At 42.1% G+C, this 17797-nt stretch overlaps 1 protein-coding gene across 1 annotated transcript in view; it reads right to left on the reverse strand.

Annotated features, from left to right (window-relative positions):
• Positions 1 to 1587: 1587 nt before the first annotated feature.
• The window catches only part of syt16 (synaptotagmin XVI), a 56485-nt gene continuing 40275 nt past the window's right edge, over positions 1588 to 17797 (reverse strand). The window contains exons 4-7 of the mRNA XM_028565564.1: positions 16874 to 17124; positions 7255 to 7722; positions 6515 to 6704; positions 1588 to 5716 (exon numbers count right to left, since the gene is read on the reverse strand). Coding sequence (XP_028421365.1) covers positions 5403 to 5716; positions 6515 to 6704; positions 7255 to 7722; positions 16874 to 17124 — 1223 coding nt within the window. The 3' untranslated portion in view covers positions 1588 to 5402. The remainder of the gene's footprint in view (positions 5717 to 6514; positions 6705 to 7254; positions 7723 to 16873; positions 17125 to 17797) is intronic.

The raw sequence follows: 17797 nt of genomic DNA on the forward strand, positions 1-17797 counted from the left end.
TGACGGCGATTAGCTCCGGAGTGAGTAGTGACTCTAGAGTCCTAGTGAGAGAAACAAAGAGTCTCCTCTGTTCTTTCTGACCACGGTGGGAAATCTGGAGCAGGAAAAGTTAACTATCTTGTTGATTTCATGTTGTTTACGGAGAAGGAGAACCAGGAAATGAGTCGGGGGAAATGCAACGCTACCAAGCCACGCCCACGGCGAGGCGTGTCGAGGCGAGTCGAGTAGGTACCATGTAATGGAAAAACGCCAATTGATATGTGAAATATTTTGTGTTTTAGCTGCTGGCTATTGTTAGCTTGCTGGCTCACTAGCTAACTGGTCAGCTACAAATAAAAATCTAATCAAGAAAAACGTAATTATGTTGGGGAAACTGCAGCTATTTTATTACAATAACATGAATAAACGTAACGTGAATAAACTTTAACGGGTAAACTCGTTCGTGAACTGATGCATTCTAACCGGCAGCGAAGGTGTTTAAGGTGTTTGAGAGGACCCTGGCGGCAGAAAGTTACATATTGTACGTTTAAGACTTTGATGATGCTTCATTTTGAAGATTGTGAGCTTTTATGGTGTGGCGCCATGGTAAATTTTGGTGTTGCGACATGAAACAGAGAGTTGTTGTAATTCGAATGTACATTGTCTGATCTGCCCCAAATCTTGATGGACATGATGACAGTCCAGGCCTGAGGACATCTACAGGGGTCTTGGGCTTGGGTGTGGTGAAGTGGCTCAATAACACCCCCTGCAATATTTCAAATTAGTAGTAGATGTATGAAGGCATATGTATCATGTCCAGATGTATAAAAAGGCCTCTTGGAGCCATACCCTAAACCCAACACAAAGTCAGCCATTTTGAATTGAAAATGCCTTTCTTGGACGTTTTTGACCATTTGCATTTCGTAGGCTACTTTACCGAACTCCTCCTCCAGATTTAACACGACTGACTTCAAATTGGTCAGTACAACCTAAACACCTTGGCAAAGCTGAATTGCGAAGATTTTGCTCTTTCATCGAAGGGCGTGGCAAGGCGTCACAGATTCATGTAACGAAGCGAAACAGGAAGTGGTTTGTAACTAGACTGTACATTATCCAATCTGCCCCAAATTTGTCATGCATGATGAGAATCCTGGCCTGAGGACATCTTCATGCCAAAATTGACTCATACTCATAGCGCCACCTACTGGCAACAGGAAGTCAGATTCATGTGACAAACGTCTGATTTACACAAAATTTACAATGTGTGGTCCACACTTTATATAGAGCAACAAAATGCATGTTTCTGTAAAAATGAAATATATCAGACTTTTTACAGGACTCCATCGTTGTCTCTTTTGTTTTCCATCCACCAACCTTCATCAAGAGGCATTAAATGTCTGACATCAAGAAGTATTAGACAATAGAAACTAAAAGATAGATAATACCAGCACTGTTAGCACATAAAGCAGTTCTTAATCATCTTGAATCTATAAGGATTTAAGCTTCAACACTGGCTCTTGCGTTATAATCTTTTATTATTTACAATAATCTATAACAATTTGGAAGACTTTAGACATTTACTTTTAGTTTAAAAGCATGCCGCCAAGCAGATACAGTATCATGCTGAAATACTCTAAATCTTATTATAGAAGAATTATTGAAATAGTACATGGTATATTGGAGATTAAACACAAGATTAGTATGTCCTTGCACAGTAGTATAGGAAAATAACTTGTAGATTACAGTGAACCAACAGCAGATCATTGAAGTCAGGAACATAAAGGTTTCTGGTGTTGTGTTTAAAATACAAATGTGGCCATACCACCATAGAGTATTAACATTGAGAATAAATACATGTTAATTGAACACTTGATAGTATACAGCTAATCAACAGCAACACAAACAAGCTGCATGTTTGTAGGCTAAATCTAAATACCAAAGCATCTGCTGTCAATGATTAAACTCTCTAATCTAATCTGTAATCTGTAATGGAAATCTTTACTACCAATCACAGGGGGATGATCTGTGTTTTCGTTTTTGTTGTAACTGTGGTAACGAAAGTCCCATACTCAGAGTTAAGACATCTGAACAGGACGGAGAGACAGACCAAAGGAAACAGATGGCGGACAGACGTTCCCACAGCAGGGATCTTCTGGCTTTTATTGGCAACGACAAAACTTGGTACAAAAAGTGCTTTCTGGGTACCGCAAGGGCTCAGCATGCACGGCCCAGACCAGACCAGACCAGGACTGCAGGACTAACAGTATCTACTGAGTTAGTGTCTCATTTCTCTGTAGAACAGTTACAGGTTCCACTTCGGATGTCAATGAAGATCTAAGAAGATCTGAGACTTAACCAGATTTTCAGAAGAGGAAAAGATGTTAGTTTTGTTTTAGTTGTTAGAATTTAACTATTATTTATAACAGAGAAAAGTTAAGCCAACTCCATTTTCAATATATATTTTTGAAAATGGATTACAAAAAACTAAACTTGTTTTTGGACTAATGCTTTATCTTTTATTTTTGTTTATAAAAGTAAAATCTAAATACCAAAAGATACACAGACTGGCTGTACATACGTATGGTTACATTTATGTTGAAAATAAGCTCTGTTTGACACAGGCTTACGATATCTAAACCAATAGTGCCACATTTTTGGGAAATGCTTATTTGCTGTCTTTCGAGAGTTAAGAAGATCAACACTACTACAGAAGTACAGAGCTGGAACCAGGAGGGGATTAGCCTAGCTTAGCATAAAGATGTAAAGACGACAGCTTGTGGTTTTTACGAGTAGTTACATGTAACAAATGTTTAAAGTGGAATCTCTAACTATTCTTCTTGTCGTTTGGGACGATTGACACAAGTTAAAACTGCCTCTACTATCTTTGTACAAAGACAGTACTTATTTAGTTCCATAGATTTGGTTATGTTTTGTTTGCTGTATTTAGTGTTTCAGTTGGCTTTGGTCTTCGGTTTGACTTCCTGTTGAAGTCAACCTGACTGAATGTGGTCTGACTTGGTCTTGGACCTCAGTCCTGGTCCAGGCCTTGACATTAGGCCCTGTGGTCGCCTCCCATTAGCATGCAGTCCTACAGCAGCATTCACAGGGAACAACAGGGAAGGCTTCATGCAAATTTGGATCATCTCTTTTTTTTCTTCTTTTTATCGTGGTGGATATGTTTCATCTCAAAAATGTTACAGGCACTTCATCATCAGAGTATTACAACGGTATCACATCTGCAGCACAATCTGATTGTCTCACATCTGGAATACAACCTGGGATCTCAAACTGAGCATGCTGACATGTGAATACAAATAGACCTCCTGGGAAATACTAATAAGAACATTAAACATTTACTATGTTAAAAAATAGAAATTAGATATTATAGATTCTGTACAACAACTCGACATGCATAAAATATATCAGTCTGGGCACTAAATATAGTTCATGTTCAGACTCACATGTACGAAGCCTTATACTTTATGGTGGTGGTGATGATGATGATGATGATGATGATGATGATGATGATGATGAATGTGGTGAGTTTGGTAGTAAAAAAACAACTGTTTAGGATCACGTGTGTGTGTGTGTGTCATCTCCTTAATCCCATACAATCTTGTGTTTTTGAGTAATTATTTGCAGTTTCCTCCAATCACAGTCTTCAAACTGAGCTGCAGTTCATCATTTCTAAAGAAAGCTTTGTTGTCACCTGCCTGAAGAGAACCAACACATCTCTTGCTTCCCCCCCCCCAGAGGGGTTTGGAGCTACAGTATCTGTCTACACAAATCCCCCCCCCTTCGATGCTCAGCGGCATTACCGTCATCACACTGTACACAATTCTACAGCTGGAACTAGCAATTACCACAGAGCGAGTGTGTTTGGGGAGGGTGGGGGGGTTATTAACAGCTGCAGTGAGATATTTAAAGCCTCTTTTTCAGTTCAGCGTTGATGGGTGTTGAAATGAGCTTTGCCCTGTGAAGGAGATGGAGGCCAGGCCAAATAACATCATTCAGTGTCGACGAGGGAAGAGATGCTCTCATCCCGACCCCAGCTGCTGCTACTTCCTGCCTGTAGTAGCACACGTGTCGGGAGAATGTGAATGAGTGCTGAATATGAATGAGACGCCTTCCTCCTCCACTTGAATCATTAAACATCTTCACTTCTACTCTCGTGTTTGTTTCCTTCTCAGTATTTTATGGCCACGTAATCCTCCAGTGGTAACACGAATGCTAGTGAGGTTTTCATCCAACTGTAGCTCAAATCTGAACCAAATTTTCAGAAAGAAAATGCAAATGTATGCACATTTCAATCCAATACTGAGAATATATGGAGTTGGTGAATTGAGTTGATGAAACAGTTGATGGATGTAGGCCTAATTCTCCAGTAGGTGCCATTAAAACCATTGTGAAAGAAGAGAGACACAAGAGATGATGAAAAACGGGATGAAAATATGTCATTTCTGTTTGTTACATTTGTTAATGTGAGGAAGGTTACAGTCTCCTTATCGCTGCAGTTTTTAGGAAATAGGGTTGAATTGATCCACCTCAGCCAGGCAAGATTTCCTTAATTTTGTTCAGACTGTTGGTGCAAAAAGCTGAAAAACAGAGCCAGTGTGATAACTATGTGACAATACCACCATCATCATCATCATCATCATCATATAGTTTCCACCATTCTCAGTTTGTTTGTGTTTAAGACAAAACTGTGTTTCTGAGAGGAAGCGACAATAATATTTTCAATATTCCATCTTCAGGACGTTGCATCTTTCTGGTTCCTGTCTGCATGAGTTTACCAACTCAACGTCTCGCTGTGCAGTTTCCTTTGCCTCTTCATTCATTTACCAGCCAGTAAAAGCAAGATTTAGAAATAACAAGTCAAACCCACACCCACACACACACACCCCTCTAATCTGTGTGTGCTTTCTAACACAGCATTTCACTAGAAAAACTAAACTGCAGTGGCCTCGATTCACAACTGAGCTGCTTTAAGCTATAACTGTAAGGAAAACATTCTCAGCTGCTCTTGGATGCCGATGGATCTTCTACAAAGGGTTTTTCATTGAGAAGAAGTGAATTTCCACAGGAAAACCTTCACTTTAAAAAAGGTTTTACATGCCAAAGAAATAGTTGTCGTAGTAACGGACTTGGATCTCAACTAACCTTGTTGAAGGCTGTCTTCTTTCTTTATTCACAGAAATATTCACGGTTAAACTTGTGTCGGCCTCCGAAAGCAGATGAAGTTGTTCCTCGTGTTGGCATCAAATAGGCAGCCAGGTTTGACGTTGATGTTACAGTAGTGGCGAGTGTGCTCTGACAAAAGCTAAGTCCTTGAATCCATCGCCACATGCATCATTCTGTCAGCGGATCAAATCAATCACTCCCTTTCCTCTTAAAATAAAAAACAGTCCTTAGTCCGGGAGGCGTTACGCCTCCAGCAGGACATGCCAGCGGCAGACCTGCTGTCCTCGACTCTCCTTCATGTCCTGCCAGTGGAGCTGCTCCTCCTCGCCGCTGCTGTTCTGGCCCAGAGCCACCCAGCCCACCATCTCCTTGCGCTTCATGCTGCGGCGGTTGTAGACGGAGACCAGCAGCGTGACGTCCGACAGCTGGAACAGTGCCACCTGGAAGACGAAGGTCTCCTTGTAGACGGGGTTGGGCTGGCCGCGGCGCACCGACGTCTTACAGCGAGAGATCTCCTGACCCACCGAGTTCAGCAGAGTCAGACGCCCATAGGTGTCTGGGCCAGAGGGGTTGGGGGGTAGGAAGAGGTGAGAGGAAGATGGAAAAACAAAACAGAAATATCAACCTTTTTCTGTCATGTTGGTAATCTAATAGTCTAAATCGACGATGTCCTGTACCTTCCTCTGTCTCTGTGTTGGCGTTCTAACCTCCGGTGGATTTGTGAGGACTATGGTTAACTGCTCCTCAGATCTCTGCAGGGTAAATCCAGACAGCTAGCTAGACTATCTGTCCAGTCTGAGTTTTCTCTCGCACAACTAAAACAACTTTTGAACATACACGTTCCACCAAAGTGGCTATTTTGCAGAGGCACCGTGGCTGCTTAGCGCCGCCCAAGACTATTGTGATTGGTTTAAAGAAATGCCAATAAACCAGAGCACGTTTTTTCCCATCCCAGAATGCTGTGTGCACTCACCAGACCCTCCTCCGTAGCGCTGTGTAATGTAAACATCATATCCCGCATATGATCAGAAACGGGATAACCGCAATATTCACGTCCATGTTAACACACGTGATTCAAACAACATGCTAGCTCCATCAGATTGAGTCATAAAAATGGACATTGTGATTAATAGTGGACGGGTTGTTGGTGAAATAAGGTATAATTAATGAGGAAATGAGTACTGTGAACAGAGCAGAGAGCAGAACAGAGCTGCTGTCTTCTGCTGCTCCTGTGCACATTAACGCATTGTGATCATTAGATGTGTACGCACAGTCCGTATAGGATCAGGGCCGCCAGCGCCACTGCCTGTGAGTGAGTGGGTGTCGGTACAGTGTTTGTGTGCTCAGTGCATACCTGGTGGTCTGCTGATGGCCAGGTTTCTGAAGTGGCTGCCCTTGATGAGCTCCACAGACATGCGGCCCGTGGTGGCGTTGTAGGTGAGGCCCAGCAGCAGCTCGGGGACGCCGCCGTGGGTCAGAGACTGAGTGGACGAGGCGCTGTCGCTCTGAGACACGGCCGACAGGCTCAGCTGGGAGTCCACGCTCTGACACAACACACACACACACACACACACACAGGATCCACAGTGAAGCAACGCAGCAGATATTTACACAGAGACAATTCAGTGGGATGGCTAGTACATTTACTCAAGTACTGTACTTAACTACAAATGTTGAGGTACTTGTTTGAATGTTTTCTTTTCATGCCACTTTCTACTTCTACTCAGTTACATTTGATTTTTTGCACACAGAACACATGTAGTTTATCAAATCTGATGTTTTATTACAAATTAAACTACCCGACAATGTAACGGCTACAAGTCCAGCTGAGATGATGAGACCATTGAACACACAACTGATTGTTTCCAGTCTCTAAAATGTGAGGGTTTTTCTGCATTAAGTTCTTTGACTTGAATTACTTTAAGTACATTTTCCAATGATACTTACATCATTTTACTTAAGCAACATTTTCAATGCAGAACTTTTACTTTTACATATTTTTTACAGTGTGGTATTAGTACTTTTACTTGAGTTTACTTGTTTGCTGATAGACCAATAACTATGTCTAAGACATGGAGTAGGCCTACACTTCACCTTGAGGTTATTGCGAGGCTCCAGAACCAGCGTCGTCTCCATGGTCCCTCCATCCGGGTCCAGCCCACCTAAACGCAGCACCTTCTCACCCATCATCCGCTCGCGGCTGGACATCCGAGAGGCTCCGAGCGCGTACAGCCTGAACCTGACGGCCGACATGTGCAGCTCCGACGCCTCCAGGCGCGAGAAGCGGAACGTTTCGTTGAAGTGCGGCAGCGAACCTTTCTGCACCGCCGTCTTGTGGCGTTGCTTCTTGGAGGGGAGAAGAACCATGTGCACCTGCCAGGAGTCCATGCCGCTGCGGGCCTTGTCCGGGATGTCCTGGGCCGCAATCACCGAGACCAGCAGCTTCTCCGTGTCGGGGCGGTACTCCAGAGAGAGGACCAGGTCTCCACATTTAGAGATGGGGGGTCGGGGGGAAGAGCTCGTTGGCAGAGGCGAGACATCATCCTGGGGTGGCTGCTCCTGCTGAGAGGAAGAAAACCAATCAAGCTTATTCGCTCATTCATTTGGCATTCTCTCTGCTTCTCTTCATAGTTGTCAGATTCATCTACCAACCCTTTACAGGCTGGCTCAGGTTTGACTCGGACCAGCTCTTAGTTAAGCTGCTGTTGTTTTAGACTGCCGGGGGACTTCCTATGACACACTGAGCTCATCTCTTTCAATCTTTTTGCATTCATGTCCCAGTAATGCTTGTTTCTTACTTAGCTCCGGAGAACTTATTCGCCTCGCAGACTTGGATTGTGGTGGCACCGGGATTGTGGTTGCAGCTGCTGCCGTTTCCTGCTCAACGCCCTGCTACGCCCTGCACTGCTACTACTATTATTTCTAGTTATGGTTCTATTGTCTTTATTGTTACTATAATTGTCACTGTTCATCATACCAACTGCTATAATTATTATGAATCATATTTCTCCATATCTGTATATCTGTATCAGTGTCTCTGTGTCCCAACCGGCAGCGGCAGATAGTTGCCCACCAAGAGTCAGGGGCTGTCTGAGGTTTCTGACTGTTTAAAGGAAGTTTTTCCTCGCCACTGCTTGCTCTTGGGGGGAATTGTTGAGTCTCTATAAATTATAGAGTGTGGTCTAGACCTACTCTATCTGTAAGGTGTTCTGAAATAACTACTATTATGATTTGACACTATAAATACAATTGAATTTGTACTAAATAAAGTAACAAATCCTCAAAATAATATAACTTTTTTTATTCATGATAAATGAAGAAAGAGATAAATAAATCACATAAATACAAGGAGAATTCCTCAAAGGCATTTTTATTCTAAGGTTAGACAATCTCATTTCTAACTACATCTGAACTGATGATCTCTCTGCTGCAGTCTATTAATAACTTAACACACTATCGGCTGAGATATGAATAGAAAGGCAACAGGAGAAGAAGGGCAAACAAAAGAATTTTTTAGACAGTGATTCCTTCCGGCCGCCCTGATTCCCAGCACGACGATAATCTCATCAGCTGAGCGAACAGATCCACTCTCTTCTTCAGGATCGAGGAAGTAACGTAAAGTTGACCCAAATATATATCTGTTGTGTATCAAACACTCCTCCTGTATTTTTTGCAATGTGGTTTTAAAACATTTGCACCTTGCTGTAAGGCAGCTGGAACTTGGATTCATGCAGTTGTTAAAGAAACAAGTGATTCTGAAACCACTCCTGCAGCATAATTCACTTCTGTATGATCGCTATACACCATATAACTGTATATTTTACATTTAATTACTGCAGTACTTAAACTATGTCCACCTCACACACACACACACACACACACACACACACACACACACACACACACACACATATATATATATATATATATATATATAAAAACAAAAACTATCCGCCCACTGTTTATTAAGTTATTGTTTATAAGCATTGTATATTGTTGATAAATATTGTATATTATTTTGCTCTTTATCTTTGTCTTTCTCGCTCTAAGTTACTGTTGCAGTAAAATGTGGGCTGTAATAAAAAAAAAGATCTCTATAGAACTAAATAAATACATGAATGAATGAATATGGCAGATGGCTGCACTAGAATCCAGACCAATCACACCTGATACTACAAAAATGGACTTTTACTGCTGCTGATGTTTTGCTAGTTATTGTATTATAAATCATATTGCTTGGATTCTGTACTTTTTATTGCTGCTATTTATGATCTCTTATCTCATTGTAAATAGAGTGTTTGTGAATACCTTAATAACGCGCACCATTTGAGGCTCACGCAATTGCAACGTTGTAGTGCTTGCATAATGAAAATAAAGTTCTAAAAAATGTTGGAAATGGGTGAAATAATTGTTATTAGTGGTACAAAGAAAAAGAGAAATGGATTTGTTTGGGACGTAAAAACGACAACAGATAATAATTGACAAAGTAGCTTGTTCAGTGTAAAATTGGATTGATTATCTTGTAAGACTCACAATCCCCGAATGATTCTCCAAAAGCTATTTTCAAATGTTCAGAGACACAAAGTGAGCAGTAAACCCTGGCATAAAGGAGAAATAAACCCCCTCCTCCTCCTCCTCCTCCTCCTCCTCCTCCTCCTCCTCCCCCTCCTTCTCTTGAGAAACATGTACTACTTCTTCCTCTGCAGGCAGTAGAAGTACTAAGCATTAGGCTACTGCTCGTTAAGGCCCTGACACACAGTCAGCGCCCGTCGCCCTAGTTTTGCGGTGTGTCCGGTATGAAAAGCCAATGGGCTCACAATTCGCCATGTGAATTGTGACGGATTGTGAGCCCATTGGCTTTCCATAAATTTTGTCTGCCTTTTTTTTGGCTAATTCAACATGTTAAATCAGCGTGGGTCAAATAGTTTTTCCCCTATATTCGTTCCTAGACGAAGCCCTGCTGTGAATCCATGAACAAGGCAATTGTCTGTGGTTAGTAGGGTTGGCTATTGTTTGGGTTTTGCCCAATACCGATGCTAAAGCCATACTTTTAAAACGGTGCCGGTGCCTAAACAGTGCCTGAACCGATACTTTAAAAAAAAGGGCACTAAATGACAGTTGGCCCGAGCCCGACAGGCATTAAGATATTTATGTCCAAGCCCGACCAGAGCCCGACACAGTTAAAATCTCGTTTTTTCTCATACTAATGACACATACGTTTGTTTGTGTGGAAAGCCCGCTTTTATTAAGAAACTGTAGGAAGGCATTCGGAAATGTCAACAGATGAGCGCACCAACGCACACTGGGCAACAAGTGCACGTTAACACAGGCACGCACCTACATAATAAGCTTTTTTTAAATTTAAAATGTTCAATGCCTTATGCCTGCTGATGTGACCGAGCCCGACCCGAACCAGAACATGATTTCTAAATATCTGTCCGAACCCGGCCCGGCCCGTCGAGTACCGTCGGGTCCCGACTGGCCCCGACTGGACCGACTGGCTCGGTCCGGGTATCCATCCTCTAGTGACAACAGCTTGTTTATTGCAAAGGCCATATGGTCAAAATGAAATGATTTATTAATAAGGTAATAACAATAGCAATAACCAAAAAAAGCAAACAATAACCAAAATCCGCGTTGCTATTCCGTCCAGTAAATACTGGTCGTTTAGGCACCGGTGCCATTTTAGCACCGGGTTTCGATACCCAACCCTAGTGGTTGGTTCACGTCTGTAACAGCAGGCCAGTCAAGTGTGTTATCTAAACCAGTGCTTCCCCACCTTGGTCTAAAGTACCCTGTCAGATGAACTCATGTACCTCTTGATTCACAATGTATGGTATAAAGGTATAACAATAATCATTATATTAAACGATACTTCTTTTTTTTTAATACAACTGAATGGTCCATATTTAGGTTGGTTTGGTCACCAATTGTACTACTACAACTTATGAAGCTGAATCTTTCAACCATTTATCCATTACTTTTAGCTAAATAATTTGCCCGCTTATGCAATTCTTTTAGCTAACTATTTCAACACCAAAACCAAGGGCTCCATTGTGTTGCTGCCGCAGAAATGCACACTCACCGTAGACAAAAGGCAGGATATCTTATATATGTACCACGAAAAGGAGTAGGAAAATAGCCTTTGTGTATGATGAAATTTTTTTCCCGCACCTAACCAATGAATTGCTTTCTCTCAACAAATATTAACTAATAGGGGGAGACATGAATGCAGTACTAGATTTAAATCAGGATAGATCAGGGGTCAATCACACGAAAGCCCAAAAACATATATCAGACATGTTTAGAGCAGTTGTGGAATCCCACCATTTTACAGATATATGGAGGATGCACAATCCTACTAGAAAGGATTACACCTTTTTTTCCACACGTCACCACACCCACTCCCGCATTGATTATATTTTGTGCTCCAGTGAGCTTAAGGCAATGTTCCACACGATAGCAATAGAACCAGCAATTCTGTCTGATCACAATGCGCTGATAACCACATTCCATTGTGATATGTTAGGAGAAAGATCTAGGACAGGGGTCGGCAACCTTTTTTATATGAAGTGCCCTTTTCAAAATGTCTTGTTTATTAGTGTGCCATGTCAACATTAAGTTTAGTTATGACATCACATCAAAATGTAATATCCAGGGAATCTGTAATTTCATTCCATAGCAACATTTGATAACATTTATTTCTCATAATCAGGACCTTGTAATTATTATTATTGTATCTTATTATTATGATTACGGAAACATGGTTTTAGTATGCAGCGTCCTGATTGGTGGAAAATGGGCTGACAAAAATATCAATGTTAAAGAGCCTGAAGCGAAAAGTTGTGGAAAAACCCAGCTTTAATGATGAATGGACTGATAAGCAGGTCCTGTATGCATCATTTTCAATGAAATGATGCTGTGGCAAAATAATAACACAACCAGCATCATTATCAAGAATGAAGAACACGAACATAACGATTGCGTCATTCACGTGCATATTAAGTAGCCACATGTATTTGTTTTGGTCTTATAATGAAACTATATTAAGTAGTGTTCAAAGGGATCTGGCCAATTGGTCTGTGCTGCCGGCATCACTACGGTCCAGGATTGCTATTGTTAAAATTAAATAGTTCTTTGTGTGAATTTCTTAAGTACACCAATACATTTCTGGAAGAAACTTGATACCTTAATTCGGCAGTATATTTGGAATAATAAACAACCTAGGCTAAAATACTCTACCCTGCAACATACCACAAACACGGGAGGCTTGGCCCTGCAAGACCTTGCCTTTGCAGGTGTGTGTCCAAAAGTGTATGCTAGCCTATGGCCCTATTATCACCAACATATTGACCAACTTTAAACAGGTGAAGGAGCAACTACGCTACACCAATAAGTGGCATTTGAATGCATAATGCACACTTAATGTCTGGTAACAAACCCTTTGCCTGTAAGCAGTGGAGTGACAGAGGTATTTATACTTTAGACCAGCTATTCAATGAGAAAGGTATGTTGAGTTTTGAAGACCTGAGAGCTAGTTTTGAGGTCCCCAGGACATCCTTCTTCTTGTATCTGTGCTTAAGATCAGCCCTAAAATATTATGGAGTGACATTTTCCTGTGAGAGGATTAGTGTCCAAGATTTATGCTAAACTGCTGCAAGTATCCATAGGAGAACTCCCAATAGTAAAGAAATGGGAACGAGAGCTGAGCCCTGAGTGGAATGCAATTGATTAGGAGACAGTTTGGGATGACAGTTTTCATTGTTCCAAAAACCCAAATCACCACTTCAACATATGTCATAAGACATATTGGACTCCCCAGAAGAGATACGTCTCTAAAGTCATTCCCAGTCCCTATTGTACTTTCTGTCAACCTGAACAAACTGGAACTTTCCTGCATATGGTCTGGGAGTGTGAACAGGTGCATGAGTTTTGGAATAAAACAACATCAATAATATCGGATGTGATAGGATGTCGACTTCCTACTGACCTGAGTGTTTTGTTAATTAATGACGACTCTAAATTACACCTGCTTGGGACGCAGAGGAAAATTTGGCTAGCTGGCTCAACTGCAACCAAGAAAATGAAAGCTCAACGCTGGCTCCCCCCTCACTCGCTTTGTATAAAACAGTGGTTGGCGTATTTTCTGGACATAGTTATGCTTGAGCTCTCTACAGCAAGGATTAACAAAGCCAGATCATCAACTACCAGCCTATGGGAAAGCACAGTGGCACAAATATCAGACCTAATGACCTCAGCATCACAAGAACTAGAGGAGAGTGATAGGGCAAGGTGTGGTTTCTGTTTGTTTGTTTGTTTGTTTAGTTTTCCTCGAGACCGCAGAGCGTGGGGGGTGGGAGAGGGTCTTTGTTCTTGTTCAATTCGTGTTGATCTGTTCTGTGCGCTATCTGACATTACCTGTCACACATTGTGGAATTTGTTTTGTATGTCTGAAGGTGCTAATAAAAAAATGATCACCAAAAATAAGTGACGATTCTCTGACCAATCAGTACAGTGTTTTTACTCCACTTTCTAGTATTGGCTCAGCTTGCTCAGATACAACATATAAAGAAAATATAAGTAACAATAACTAAAAAAATAATAAATTGGCTGAATAGGCGTTCATTTTAAGGTACTGCCTGCCAACCTTAGCAGTGTTTGCTCTAATATTTGTTCACAGCAACAGTCCTTGAAATTATAGTAGCACTGCACCACTCCTGAGGCAGTAGTACTATTAGCAGCAGCAGTACTAGCTTTAGCATGAGCAGGACTGTTATATAACTGTATAAATAAACTGCTACAACATGGCTCCACTGATCCAAAAGTCATTAGTTATTTATGAAGTGTTTCTAGATGTGTCAGTGTCGCCCTGTGTGTGTGTGTGTGTGTGTGTGTGTGTGTGTGTGTGTGTGTGTGTGTGTGTGTGTGTGTGTGTGTGTGTGTATTTCTGTGTGGGAGGTGTTTACTGCACAGATTGCTCCCAATTTCAAAGTGTGATTTGGTGACTGTGAGGTTGATACAGTAGATTCTACATTCCTACATGTACAAACAGAAATACATGTTAGTAGCTGTGTGCAAGTATTTCTGCATTATTTGTACAGACACACACACACACACACACACACACACACACACACACACACACAGTGATTATTCATGAGCCAGTCATGTTAGCCAGCGCAGGGTAGAGAGCGAAGGAAATATCAACTATTTATACAAAACCTCGAGGCCTCAGTGAGCCGTGTTTGGTTTTTTTCTTCCAAAATGAACCTGAGAGGATAACATGGCAGAGTGATAATCCTCTCACAGCTCAATGATGATGATGATACCTCTGCCAAGCATGATGGGTGACCCCGTTAAGTAATCCCTGCCTTGATTATTTATTTATTTTCTTCATTTTTTGTGAACTGAGAAAGTGTGAAATGTTGTTGAAGTTTTATCAGGATTGGTCTGTAAGTTTGTGAGGTACACTCATAGAATATAAACAGAAATACAATTATTGCAAATGACTTCTTAACTTGCTTAATATCAATGACTGAAACTGAAAACACACTTTAATGGATTTTTGATTCAGAATAATAATCCACACCCCTCTTTATTATCTAAAGCAGAGATCTTCAACAGGGGGTCCGGGGCCCCTAGGGGGTCCTCAGAGTCACTGCAGGGGGGCCACCAAATTATTGTTTCGTTTTTTCAAAAATTAAAACATAATTTCAACATATTATTAGCAAATATAAATCCCCACTGATGATAGGCTTACTGGCCTACAGTGGGGGAAATAAGTATTTGACCCCTTGCTGATTTTGCAGGTTTGCCCACTTACAAAGAATGCAAAAATCTACAATTTTAATCATATGTACATTCTAACAGTGAAAGACAGAATCCCAAAGAAAATTCCAGAAAATCACATCATATGAATTTATTAAAATTGATAACCATCTGATGAGGAAAAACAAGTATTTGACCCCCTGGACAAACAGCAAGTATTCTGGCTCCTACAAGCCAGTTAGTCTTTCTTTAAGACACAGCCCCAATCCGAACCAATTATCTACATCAAATACACCTGCCTCACCTCGTTACCTGTATAAAAGACACCTGTCAACACCCAAACAACCAGCATCCAACATCACCACCATGGGCAAGACTAAAGAGCTTTCTACGGACATCAGGGACAAGATTGTTGATCTGCACAAGGCTGGGATGGGCTACAAGAGAATCGGAAAGCAACTTGGAGAGAAAAGATCAACTGTCGGTGCAGTTATCAGGAAATGGAAGAAGCACCACACCACCGCCAACCTCCCTCGGTCTGGGCCTCCACACAAGATCTTGCCTCGTGGGGTGTCCCTGATCATGCGAACGGTGAGGAATCATCCCAAAACCACAAGGGGAACTGATGAATCAACTGAAGGCAGCTGGGACCACAGTTACAAAAAAACGGTTGGTAACACACACGCCATCATGGATTGAAATCCTGCAGCGCACGCAAGGTCCCCCTGCTCAAGAAGAAACATGTACAGGCCCGCATGAAGTTCGCCATTCACCACCTGGACGACTCAGAAGAGGCCTAGAAGAAGGTGATGTGGTCAGATGAGACCAAAATAGAACTTTTTGGCCTCAACTCAACTCGTCGTGTTTGGAGGGCAAAGAACACCGAGTACAACCCAAAGAACACCATCCCCACCGTCAAGCATGGTGGTGGCAACATCATGCTTTGGGGGTGCTTTTCAGCAGAGGGGACGGGACAACTCCATCGTATTGAGGGGAGGATGGACGGGGCCATGTATCGTGGAATTCTGGACCGACATCTCCTTCCCTCAGTGAGAGAGCTGAATATGGGTCGAGGATGGGTGTTTCAACGACCCTAAGTACACCGCCAAAGCAACAAAAGAGTGGCTGAAGAAGAAGCACATCAAGGTTCTGGAGTGGCCTAGCCAGTCTCCAGACCTGAATCGATTGAAAATCTTTGGAGGGAGCTTAAAATTCGAGTTGCCAGGCGACAACCTCGGAACCTGAATGATTTGGAGGCTGTCTGCAGGGAGGGCGGGCCAACATCCCTGCCGAAATGTGCACAAACCTTGTCACCAACTATAAAAACCGTTTGACATCTGTGCTGGCCAATAATGGCTTTTCTACAAAATATTAACATGCTGTTTGTCCAGGGGGTCAAATACTTGTTTTTCCTCATCAGATGGTTATCAATTTTAATAAATTCATATGATGTGATTTTCTGGAATTTTCTTTGGGATTCTGTCTGTCACTGTTAGAATGTACATATGATTAAAATTGTAGATTTTTGCATTCTTTGTAAGTGGGCAAACCTGCAAAATCAGCAAGGGGTCAAATACTTATTTCCCCCACTGTATATTGTAGGTAAGGTAGTCACTAAGACAGCCACACACATATACAGTAAATTGTAAAGATTCACTGTGCCACATGTATGTGTAACATTAAAAGATGATGTATAAATCATCCTAACAATTAGTATTTTAATAGCTTAGTATTCTATATTCCTTTATGTATACAGGCTTGAGGCTGCCCTACATGTTATTGTAGGTGCCAGTTTAATATGCAACTTCATTTCCTACAATATATGTAGTAGGGGGTCCCTGCCCGGTCTCTCTTTCAGTTAGGGGGTCGTTGGCTTAAAAAACGTTGAAGACCGTTGATCTAAAGCAGCAAACAGGGATGGAGAGTGTGCGCTAAACCGCCGTACCTCGGGGCTCCAGGTGGAGGAGCTGTCCGTGGCATCGTTTTTTTTGTAATCCGCAGCCTTCTCCGTGTCCTCCCTGCCATCTGCGGCCTGCCGGTTCAAACTTGGGGTGGGACTGTCCCTGGCGCCCGATGCTTTCAGTGCAGCAGGTTTGTTCGGAGAGGCCGCCGCCGCCGCCGTTGCCCTCTCGCTCTCCTCTACTGCTGCAGACAGCGGGTCCTGGAAACCCCGCTGCTGGCTCTGAGCGTCCATTTCTGCATGAGGGAGGAAACAGATAAGGGAAAGTCAGCATTAGGCTTCTCTGGTGATCAGCTTGGAATCTGTAGGTGTGAGGACAGAAGACTTGACCAATTTCACCAATTTTAGATGATATTGTGTAATCTGTCAAACGTTGGCCTTTTCCTGAGACAGACACACTCGGAGAACAGGCCATACCTCAGACCAATCAATAGCAGTTATTTCCAATTCACCATCATTAAGGTCGCGCTGACTGCTCTATGAATGGCTGCACAGAGCGTTGACCATGGCAACAGGCTGAGGTGAGTCATTCGCCTGTGTGTGTGTGTGTGTGTCTGTGTTACCTTGTTCATGTTCGTTAAAGATGGAAAATAAATACCAGTGGAGACAGAGTGACCGAACAATGTCACCACCACCCACCACCCACAACCCACCAGCTGCTGGTTTGAAAAGGAGGCAGTTTAGGTTTGTATTTTCTCGTTGGGACGATAATTAATGTGATGCTTTTTGGTGAGGCGAAGCTCTCGTGAAACAATCATATTTTCCTGTTTGAATTGTTGTTTTTTTGGACGTTTCATAACCTTTTTTCTTGTTATTCGTTCGGACTCTGTCGAGGTCTAATTGAACTGACATGCATTTAGGCCTTTACCTTAGCACAGCGCTATTGCAACCATAGATACACTGGCTTAG

The sequence above is a fragment of the Perca flavescens genome, chromosome 20 (assembly GCF_004354835.1).
Source record: "Perca flavescens isolate YP-PL-M2 chromosome 20, PFLA_1.0, whole genome shotgun sequence".
NCBI lineage: Eukaryota > Metazoa > Chordata > Actinopteri > Perciformes > Percidae > Perca > Perca flavescens.